Source organism: Poecilia latipinna, unplaced genomic scaffold (assembly GCF_001443285.1).
Source record: "Poecilia latipinna isolate Pla-1442-1.1 unplaced genomic scaffold, P_latipinna-1.0 Scaffold3104, whole genome shotgun sequence".
NCBI lineage: Eukaryota > Metazoa > Chordata > Actinopteri > Cyprinodontiformes > Poeciliidae > Poecilia > Poecilia latipinna.
This window is the reverse complement of record NW_015115720.1, coordinates 48,525-59,638: the sequence shown is the minus strand read 5'-3', so window position 1 is coordinate 59,638 and position 11,114 is coordinate 48,525. Positions and strand designations below refer to the sequence as shown.

Genomic DNA, 11,114 nt, shown 5'->3' with positions numbered 1-11,114 from the left:
CGCAGCGCAAGAGGCTGACGAGGGGGAGTTTTTTTTTTTTTCTCCAGAAAATCAAGAGTATCATGTGTTGGATATTAGGAAATGATTACCCAGTGGGACTCCCTCCCTCGTTTTCCTTCTTTCATGTCTGCCAACTGTTTTCTCTTCACTTCTGTGAAAGCTGCGATAGCTGGATAGCTGCCCCGGTGCATTAAATGTTTCAGCAAAACCTTTTTTTTTTTGTTTTGATCAAGTGGCATGACCGACCACACATACTGCAGGCGTGCTGGAAACGTTTCCATGTGCCCGCTGCTTTGCTTTGTGTTCAGTCGGCTGAAAAGAACAAAAAGATCCTGTAATGAAACTGGCTGTGAGGTGACTCACCCACTTCTTTTTTTTTTTTTTTTTTTCCCCAAATCTGAAAATTAGGCCTATTTAAAGAGAGAGTTACTGGATAAGCAAAATCTACTTTGTTGTTTTTTGTACTCACCCTAAGTTAGTGTACCGTAGAGAGGCTACTGCAAAGAACAAGGCTCACTGGGGTTGTTCGCTCTGTTGTGCAAATAATTTTCCCTACTTTTGGCTTCCGTTGGACTATCCCCATATAAATCTATTTGAAAATATGATCACATGCATGTGCTGTACTGTTTAGGATTACAGTTCTTCTTCCCAAGTGCAATAATCATGTGTATGTTTGCATTACAGACCTCTAACTGTACGGGTTACCAGATATATTGCCAGAAAGGCTGATTACATTATAAATACAGCTGCTTTCATCAATCTTCCAATAAATATCACCAGATACTGTCAAGAAATTTGAACTCAATATTATTGACCCTAGAACAAACCCTTACTGCATTTAAGGTTGTAATTCTGTATGCATTGTGCGTCTTTAGCTTTACATTTTGACGTTTGTGTCTTTCTGTCTACAGCTGTGGTTCAGGTGGACGGGAGCCCAGTGAGACTACAGCTGTGTGACACTGCAGGACAGGTGAGAACTGTTCACCCACAGGTGCATATGGCATCATCTTTCATAAGGCATAACCCCACAAGCGTTTAAGTGCTACCAATGAATAACATATTGGTTAGCTGTTTCCATTTGATGTATCTTTGTCTCCCTTGATTAAAACAAAAGAACGTTCTTATCATCTGAAACACTACAGTTTGTTTTGCAAATCATCGCTTAGTTGCTCCAACCACTTAAGCTATTAATATTAACTTTAGTTAAGGCACTTGACACCATGTCGTGAAGTAAGCAGCTCTTATTTTGAAGTATGAGAGGAAGCACTTCTTGTTTGAGTTGTTTCATTGACCCAGTTAGCTGACTTTTCATCATTCAGGCTGACGACACTTTCTTACGTTAGCACTGAAAAAAGTGCTCCACGTCCACGAAACTGTGCGACTTGGGAAAAGAAGTGAAACATCGACAGGGTAAGAGACAAAATTATAATGGTTAGTGCGTAATATCAGAATACAGCGACTGGCTAACTGTCACCATCTAATGGCAGAAGTTTGTATGCGTTACACACCTCGCTATTTCAGTTCTATAAGAAATCTTCTAGACTGCATTTCATTACATCTCGTTCAAAATCAAAAGTAGTGAACTTCAAATGAAAGTTCACGATATCAGAATTTGAGGAAAACACTCGTTTCCCAAAGATACTCGAGTAAAAACGCGCCGTTTTAGAAATATTCCAAGCAAGAAAGGTTCAATGGGAATGATTGGCCTTAATGGGTATTGGCTGGAAATTTAAGCTTTTTTTTTTTTTTCATTTACAAAAAATAATAATTAGTCCTTTGTTTGGGCTCATAATACGTGGTTTCAGTGATTCCAGAACTGACCTAAACATGGGATGCAGGAGTGCACAGTATATGTAGGAGGGCGTGGCCTTGCTATCAATAAGCTGTTCACTGTTTGCATGTGACTGGGGAATAGCATAGATATACTGAGAAGTTCTTCAAATATGGTTGTTTAAGTCAAGATTACGCTAAACTATATTTTCCCCTAACTATATTTAACATTTCTGTTGAGGAACAATGTTGACATATTTCTCCCTTTAATTAGCTGCACATTGTACAAGTTTTTTAAAAAAAATAAATTTTATACAAATTTCCTAGATTTCTGAGCCTTGGTCAAACATGGGTTTTAGAGATTCTTTAATGTCTAATGTGAAACCTACATTGAACCACAAATGGAGAATTTTTAGTCTCCAAAAGAGTACTGTGAAATTTTCATCCCACTTTGTTTTAATCTCGTAAACTAGGTGTGAATATTGGAATACATTTTTAATCTCCAAATTTCAAAGCTTCACCTCAAATCTTTGTGATATTTTGACTCTACATACAAGTGATCTGAAACTGATCAAACGGGTCAAAGCTTTGGCATGTAAACAGAGCATCTGGTCTGACAGTGCACGCTGCATTTAGTCTTAATGGATTAAGCTCAATCTGAGAGAGTTTTTGCCTTTTCCAGCTTTCACGTGTCAGGATTTGCCGTTTTAAATCATATTCACGTGTAGCAAAGATGTCATCTTGGTGGATTTCTACCAACACTCAAATTTAACTTTCGCCATTTTCTGTAAACAAGAGCAGTGTTTGTCATGTATTTATTGCAGTTGTCCGTTTCTCTAACGGACACAATAGGGAAACGATTTGCCAGGTAAATGTATTCATTATTTATGTGTTAATCCAGTATTATTCTCATGGCGGATGCTAGGGGGTTACTTTATAATCCAGCTCAGTAGTGCAGCACCCTGCTGTGGAAGCAGCATGTTTGACATTCAAAAAAAAAAAGCCACAAAGGCGCCCTCGGTTCTATCCCGCATCATAAAGGGTTTTGACTTTTGGAACAGCGCCTTTCGACAAACCCCAAATATGTGTAAAACCTCACGGCTCGGTGCAAGCTGTACTCCGTGTTACCACTTCACACCAATGCGGACAAGCTTGGGCAAACACTGCTAGATTAAAATCGTCCCGACAGTTGCTGAACTGATGCAATAGGGGAGAATGTGCCAGAAAGAACAGAGATGAAAGGGAGAGCCAGGGTGATGATCATAGCTGCTCCACACTCTGTGACGTAGATGTTTGTGCAGATTGACCCACATCTTTACCACGTCTTGCTTGTTTGCTGCTTCACTCTGTTCAGCTTTGAAATGCTGAGATTTTCAGATCGGAGAGAGTGCGTTTTTAGACTTTAGAGGTCCGAGCGTTAGTCCAGGGAAGGCGAGGGTTAAACCCCGAAGGAGGAAGCGGTTTTGCTTCAGGTTTCTGCCAACTTTAATCTGCCAGCTCAAGGCTGTGGGAGGGCCGTGTCTGTCAAAGCGGAGTGGCTCCAATGTGTTAATGTAAGAGATTTACTGCAGATGTGTTAAATGAATGGGTACGACTTGTCTGTACTGTAAATTACCACATTATAAACACTGTTCAGACAGTCTGTTATAGCACAGCCATTGGCACAATTCCTTCTTTTCTGTACTGTGTGTGGTCAGAATAGGGGCGACAAAAAACTTCAGTCATAGGTATTTTAATTCTCTCTGTAAACTTTTAACTAACCCTTTCAAATATATTTTTTATATAAAATCTTTAAAGAAAATTAGCACTTATAGTAACAAAAAAACCCTGAAATTCTGTGTGTTTGCAGATGAGAGGGTTTGATGCAGCGTCACTGTGGAATTAGTTACATTTTAACCATAAGCGCGTTTAAAAACGGAAATAGACTTTTAGTCCGACCACAATTGGCAGCTGCACAGCAAATGCTAGCTTTAGCCCCGGTAGCGGTTCCTGGTTAGCCTGTGGTGACCGCTCTTTAACACCGTTTGCAAATGTTATGTGCCTTTTCCTTCACTTTGTCACAGTAAGAACCCAAAATGCTGTCGGACAAATAATATAAAAGTGGTGAATCTTTTTAGTTTCACAAATTAAGGTGTTATGAATATGTCATCGGTTTAGTCAGTCTATGTCTGACTGGTCCGTAAATTAGTTTTCTCAATCTAACGCCGTGGTTTTTATTTGTACAAATGGAGAGAATGTTTCATGAGTTTCTGTTTTTAATAAATCTCAGTTTAAAAAAAAAAAAAAAGTTCCAAAACAGTACATATTCTTTCGAAAATTACTAAAGCAAATGCTAACGTTAGCTTCCTTAGCGGTTTACGATTAGCTAGTTATGCTAGCAAGAACTACTTCCTTTCTTTCTTCAAAATAAGAGCATACAAAAGCTTAGATTCATTTCACCAGACTAAAATGCATGTTTATCGCACATGTGGACTTCTTGCTCTGACGAGAAATATTTTTATTTCACGTTGAGATCTCGTCACGCCCCCAAACATTCCTCATTTCCTCTTTCTCTTGTGTCCGACAGGATGAGTTTGACAAACTCCGCCACTTCTGCTACAGTCGCACCGACGCCCTGCTGCTCTGCTTCAGCGTGGTCAGCCCCGCTTCATTCCAGAACGTGTGGGAGAAGTGGGTCCCCGAAATCCGCCGCCGCTGCCCCCTCACCCCGATCCTCCTGGTAGGCACGCAGTGCGACCTGCGGCAGGACGTCAAGGTGCTGATCGAGCTGGCGAGGCGGAGAGAGAGGCCCGTGGCGGAAGAGGACGCCAGAGCGCTCGCAGAAAAAATGGGCGCCGTCACGTACGTGGAGTGCTCGGCGCTGACTCAGAAGAACCTGAAGGAGGTGTTCGACGCGGCGATCTCTGTGGGGCTGCGGCACTCCGACAGGAGGGCGCGCCGGGAGAGGAAGGTCCGCAGCACCGCCGATAAAATGAAGATGCTGTCCAAGTCGTGGTGGAAGAAGTACGTGTGCGTCCAGTAGGAAGGGCGAGTGATGGAGGATTTTTTTTTCTTTTTTTTTTTTTTGTGGAACTGACACGAAACTGGATCTGCTGTGGTTTCTAGAGAGAGACTGTTGAATGTAAGGACGATCCGAATGGACGGAGCGGACGGTGCTGAGCTGAACTCTGTAGGTTGCAGATGGTTTCATTTCGCCGAGGAAAAAAAACCCCAAAAACTAAAAAAAACCAGAAGTCAACCAAAAGTAACAGTGCCAACATCACATGGATTTTGTATACTGGACTTATTCAAAGAAATGTGACTTGGAGGGAAGCTAATGATAAGCTGGCGATGATAATTATGCTCCTCATTTTATTTTTTTTTCTTTAATTTAGATCCTTTTTTGTGAGATTATTTGTGTTTTTATGCGTTGTCCACCCTGTTTCAGACACCATGGCTTCTTACCGGATGATTTCCAAATGACCATAAAACAAGAAGTTAAATGGGTCAATGTGAACTGTTTAGATAATGGAACCAAGTAAAAAAAATAATGCAGTTATTTAGTCTGGTAAATCACAAACAAGTCAGTTTGTTGTTTTCCTTCAAATTTCCAGATGGCTAATATGTTTCCGATTACAATCAAACTTATTAATACATTTTATAAAAAATGACAGATTTTTTTTAATTCATTTTATACTACAAATTTAACAGTTATAATTTAAGATGTTGATGCAGACATAATGTCTTTTTTTTAAGAGATCTGTAGTGTAAACTTTGTACGTTAATGCCTCAAGAAATCAAAATTACAAACTTATTTAAAATCTAACCAGTGACGGTTATCCAGGCAACATGGTGCAAAAGATGAGACTCATTTTAGATCTTTGAAAGCTTCAGTTCTGTAAACTGGCTGAAAAAGTTTATCAAGCTTTTTTTTTTTTTTAATGTATTTCGTTCCTGTTACTACACAACTGCAGAAATTTATAGGTAATTTGCACTTGCATACAATTCACAAAGATGACCGATATCCGGCCATGCCGTGGTCTGGAGACCAGTCGTTGGATGCAGTTTCAAGAACGGAGTCATGTTCGCTGCAAAGCGAGTCCAAGTTAGAAGATCACTGCGTGTTTTCATTGTAAGCTAAATCTCAGAAAGATCAGCGTGAAGCTGCTTCCTCTTTCGGAACCGAATAAATGAGGTAAAAATGACCAAAGAGACTGATTCTTGGTTCGCTTCTTATTTTTCAGAAGCCCATCCGATCTGTTGTGTCTATTTATCTGTTCCCTCCAGGCTAAAAACGACAACTGAACGACCTCGGCACACGAAAACCTTACATCTATGAGAATGTTGCATAGAAAATATTTGCCATGTGTGTAATGCCATCGTGATAAATCTGTGTGGATGTATACAGCAAGTGACTCATTCGCAGGCCGTACTGTACGACTCTCAATGGTACTAAATGGAATGAGCTCCTGTCTGATACTAGAGAGGTTAAAGCTGGATGAGCGGAACTAAATAAAATGTGAAATATATCACCTTGTTAGGTTTTCTTTCTTTTTTGCTTCTCTATTGGAAGTGTCCTCGCAGGAGTTGATGGGTGGGCGTATTGCTCTCTGCTAAAGCAAATGTTTGAAGAAGGTTAAATGAATAGATGTTTATTCCGATGTTTTAAGGTTGCCGTGGCAACATGCGGTGCAGAACCTGCTCAAGGTCACGTTATGTTTGAAACGTGTGTGTAAAGGTAAGCTAATAAATTATGTAGAAATGAGACTAAAAACCTCGGCGGGTAAATATCAACATCTTGTCTGACAAACATGAGTGAGATGAACTGCGTGTGCTAATCAGAACAACACTAGCGCGTGATTTTAATTTTTTTTTTTTTTTTTTTTTTTTTTTTGCTGGAAAAGGCGAGTGAATATACACATTTTATTTTTTTTATAGATTAATGGTAACGCTTCAGATACCACCAGCACACACCTGAAACATGTATTTATCCCAACGCTCTGCTGTAATCCCAAAAAATGGAAGACATCCACTGAGTAGTGTTGTTGATTGTTTTGCCAGAAGAAATTCTTGATCTCGGCGGTGACATCCTGGTTAAATAAAAAGAAAATGACATGAGGTGTAAGAGCCTAGTTTTTCATTAAGCTGGGGCATTCTGTGCTGCTTTTATATTGTGTTCCTTGCATTTTACTGGATTACAGTCTCTCTCCTCCCCGTTGGACAACAAACAAACAAAATAACTTTAAATCCAGCTGGCGCCAACACTGGACCCATTTCAACAAACAGCCTCCCAGGCTTCAACTTTAACCTTAGAAGCCTCACTGCATTCCTGCCTGACCTGGATTTACTGTGTTTGTAAAGCCGTGTAGCACAAAGACATCTGGATTATTTTTGGTCTTGCCGATTTACATCCGTGCTGAGAATGTGGTTTATTTCAATCTAGTAACCCAGATAACTTTGAAATCACATCAAAAACAAAGTGATTGTCACCTGCGCTAAGTTATGACAAAACTATTTAGCATACAGTACAGTTTTATTACGCAAGAGAAAAACAATGAGATTAGCTGCTGCCCTGGACAGAAAACACAACTCAAAGCAGCATTCATCCTCAATGATGTAAAATAGTAATAACGTGTTCTTTCTTTGTGTTTGGGAGTAGCTTTGGGTCAAAGGTCATTGTACAATCTGAAAGTGCAAGTTGGCAGAGTTTTCCTGGACGTCAGCTGCTGGTCGGAGCGGAGCCTGCCAGGAACATGGGAACTGTGGCGGCAACGGGTCCTAATATTATCCTCCAGCGGTCGCCATGACAGCTCCTGTAGCCAGTGATCATCTCTGTTGTGTTTCTAATGTTTGATGGACGACCGAGTCCCATTTGTCTTTAACCGATGGATCAGAAGTGGAGTGGGACTCATTTTCAGGAAACAAGAGTTTCAATTCAATTTAGATAGCGGCCTATCATTATTATTAAATTATGTAATTATAATCTTACATGTTAAGTCTAAAGTAACTCACTTTTCTGTAAAGCCTTTTTATTACATTACCACATTTTTTCTGAAATATATCCCATGGTTTCTTCGCAGTGTTGATTTAGTTCATGTTGAGAGCACATCTTTAACAATAATCCCTTCAACTCAACCTTTTCAACAATATCGGGATATATCTTTTATTCAATTAAGTGTCCAGAGAGATCCAGACCTTGCAAATGAAATAAAAGAGTGAATGACAGTATCAAATATGAAACGAATAACAAATAAATTATAAAAAAAATGTTGCATTTTCTCATAACGGCATAATGTCTTTTTCCTCTCCAGTTAAACGGTTCCATCACAACTTTGATTTCACAAATATGAGAACATGAGTTCAAGGGCAAATCTCCAAATCTTCTGTACAGCATCAACATTTTTAGACATCATGAACACGACATTTATCCAAAATAAAGGCTCAAAACAATAAGCTAATCTCTCAAAGTCAGGAAAGTTCATGGTCATTGGGGAGAACGGCGGGGTGAGAGAACACCTTTTAAGATTTGCACGATCTAATTTGGTATCATTTTGATTTTTTTTGGCATCGTTTGATTTCGTCCGGGGCGTCGCTTGAGCTCTGCTTGCTTTGATAGTATTTGAGTACAACTTATGTCCAAATCGACCTTTTCGCAGCAGTGGAAAGCTGTACTTTCAATCTCAGATAAGTGTTGGGAACTGATCTGTGACTCATTCCCGACAATAAGTCTTTGGTAGTTTGGTCAAGATTACGCATTTTAACAAAGACATTAAAAAGCTGCAAAAGTGGACACATCCATAATTCACAATCACTGGTCAATGAAAATCGATCTGAGGCACAGAAAGAATAATGCTGTTCACTATTGCTGCTAAAATCACAACAGTGCAGTGTGCAAGTGAAAAATATAAATTTACATTTGATCAAACTTATCTGACTTCAAAGATTCAACCTTAGGTATTTTGGTGGCATCAAGACCTGTAACTACGCCGATTCAGATGATTACGACTCCCTAAAATAGACCTTTTCTTCTTTTCATAGCTGTGTGTCTCCACCACAATATACAACAATTTTCAGAGAATGACAGTCGGCTCTTGCTCCTGTTTATAAGTCCAAATAATAGGTTAGACAACCAAAAGAGAGCTTTTGTCTGGCGGGCTGCAGATGAGTACCTTGTCCAGCTTCAAAGTGGATGAAACTAAGGTAGGAGGAGTGCCAAGTGGTTTAATTATTATAGTCTGGATGGCTCCACTTTCCAGCAATATTTTAGCAAGAAGCCCCCATTGTTGTGTCTTGACGAAGCTCCCATCTGTGAAGCATCCTGTGGTTTAACTTCACGGCTTCTGTGATCGACTGTAATTCCTGCCTGTCTGCTGGAAGGTTATTGTCTGCAAAAATAAAAAATAAAAAATCTCCATCAGTCAGCCATAGAGGCAAGTGATGGAGTTTGGGTCAAAGGTCATTGTTGTGTCAAATCTGACCCAAGGTCAAAAATGTCAAAAAGAAACATTGAGAAAAATGTTTCAGATTTACACATTATTCATTTGACTTCTTTCTGTTTGCTTTGTCTGAACACCTAAACTTATTCCCGAGACATAAAAGTTTTTTTTTTTTTTTTTTTTTACTCTGTCATACAAAGTAAAATACGTAAAACTAAGATGGCACCACAACCCAAGCCGGGTGAAGCCTCCGTCAGCTGCAAAATCTCAAGTAGTCGTTGAACCTTGCGGGCCTACAAACACTCGGTTGCGTAACTTCTGGGAAACATTTAGGTAACAAGTGAACTTTGACTCCACATGAAAGCGCGCCGCTGCAGTCGGTTTTGACGTCTCGAAGCCGATGACGGCTCTTTCTGGTACACCTTGGGTAATTACCAGAGCAATGACTTGAGCTCAACCCTGGGGGCCAGGATTACAGATGAACATTAAACATATTAAGCAGGCCTGCGGGTCGGGAAGGGATCCAACCGGCGGACCGTGGTCCACCTTGTACATTGTCTCACGGATTAAGCGCTGCCCGAGCTCTTGTAATGTGATGCAATACGTCTGAGGTCCTGATTAAAATACATCCACACAGACGGAGCAGAATTCATTATTCTCGACTCAAATCTGCCTCGCAGAAATATGTTTAAGACGTCAGTTTCTCTTTTATAACCCCGTGGTGGCGACTTACGTCACCGACTTGCTCTGGAGTGTTGAGGGGGACGAAAGGTCTCAAGGGCCGAGTTTCTGTGTGGTTATCAAACAGCTGCATGAGAAACAGGAGACGGGAGAGCAGTTCACGTTGGTCTGGGAGGAGGAGGTTGTGTGACATAATGTGAAATTACATCCCAGTAACACAGGCGTTACGTCAAGGCCAACCAAACAAGTGTAATCCATGTGAGGGAGAAGTCTTACACTTAATTCAGGCTTAAATTTAAGTGTGTCGTTGTGTAAAGTCAATTATGGATCTCCATCACAAGTATCAGACTCAAATAATATCCCAGACATGTTTTTATTCATGCTGTTAAAGTCGAATAACACCAGGAGAAAAACAGGGCCTGTTCTGTGTGCTAAATGGACACGACATTGTGGAGACACAGGAACAAGCTTCTGTAACATCAGATACAGAAGTGGCATGAATATTACATTTATTACAAAATTGAGATAGAGGTACATTTTCAAAGGCCAAATATCATTGCTGGAAAATGTGAAAAAAAAAAAAATAATAATAATAATAATAATCTTGGTACCATAATTAAACCACAACCCACATTTAAATTGTTCTTTAAACTCAAAAAGCAGCACTAATACAGGTCCCCAAAAGGTCTTTGGAAGTGTGTTGCTTATGCACTTCCACATACTGTATGAACAATAACATAGTGAGATGATAAACGCCCTTTAGCTGACTGCTATCAGATGTAGGCGCAGTGTTTGCGGTTAATTGTTTTCACATGTCACTGAACTTTGGAAGTGATTTCTTCCTCCCTGTAGATCGGATTTCATTGCCGTTTTCTGAAGAGTCAAAGATCACGGCTTTTCGTTCACAGAGTTTACTCCTGTCACTTGCAAGGATTCGCAGCACTCTTCAAAATCTGTAGTGGGTCCATTATTTTCTATTAAAATAAAATAATTAGAGCCTGTTGCACTTGTTTTTCCATCTGCGTTTTGGAACGCTTGTGTTGTCGGCATCAAAGTTTGACATTTGTGTTGCACGCAGAAATTGTCCATTGCCATAGAAATTCAACGACCGTACAGCAAGTACGGTCAATGAAATAAATAATTAAGATGAAAAAACTATACCCACAAAGTAAATTTAAATTCTACAAAGAATTTTGATTGAGTTTGTTTCCACAGCTTCCAGAGTTGGATAAAATTTCAGCCTATGTA

General features: G+C 39.9%; 1 protein-coding gene across 1 annotated transcript; it reads left to right on the top strand.

Moving 5' to 3' along the window:
* Positions 1 to 28: 28 nt before the first annotated feature.
* Positions 29 to 6,278, top strand: LOC106940138 (rho-related GTP-binding protein RhoU-like). Its single transcript, XM_015022781.1, has 2 exons — positions 29 to 970; positions 4,337 to 6,278. The coding sequence occupies exons 1-2, from the start codon at positions 857 to 859 to the stop codon at positions 4,790 to 4,792; spliced, it is 570 nt and encodes a 189-aa protein (XP_014878267.1). The 5' UTR covers positions 29 to 856; the 3' UTR covers positions 4,793 to 6,278.
* The last annotated feature ends 4,836 nt before the right edge of the window (positions 6,279 to 11,114 follow it).

Coding starts and splice junctions, on each gene's coding strand:
- LOC106940138 (XM_015022781.1), top strand. CDS start 857: ATGCATTGTGCGTCTTTAGCTTTACATTTTGACGTTTGTGTCTTTCTG. Junction 971..4,336: donor TGTGTGACACTGCAGGACAG/GTGAGAACTGTT, acceptor TGTGTCCGACAG/GATGAGTTTGACAAACTCCG.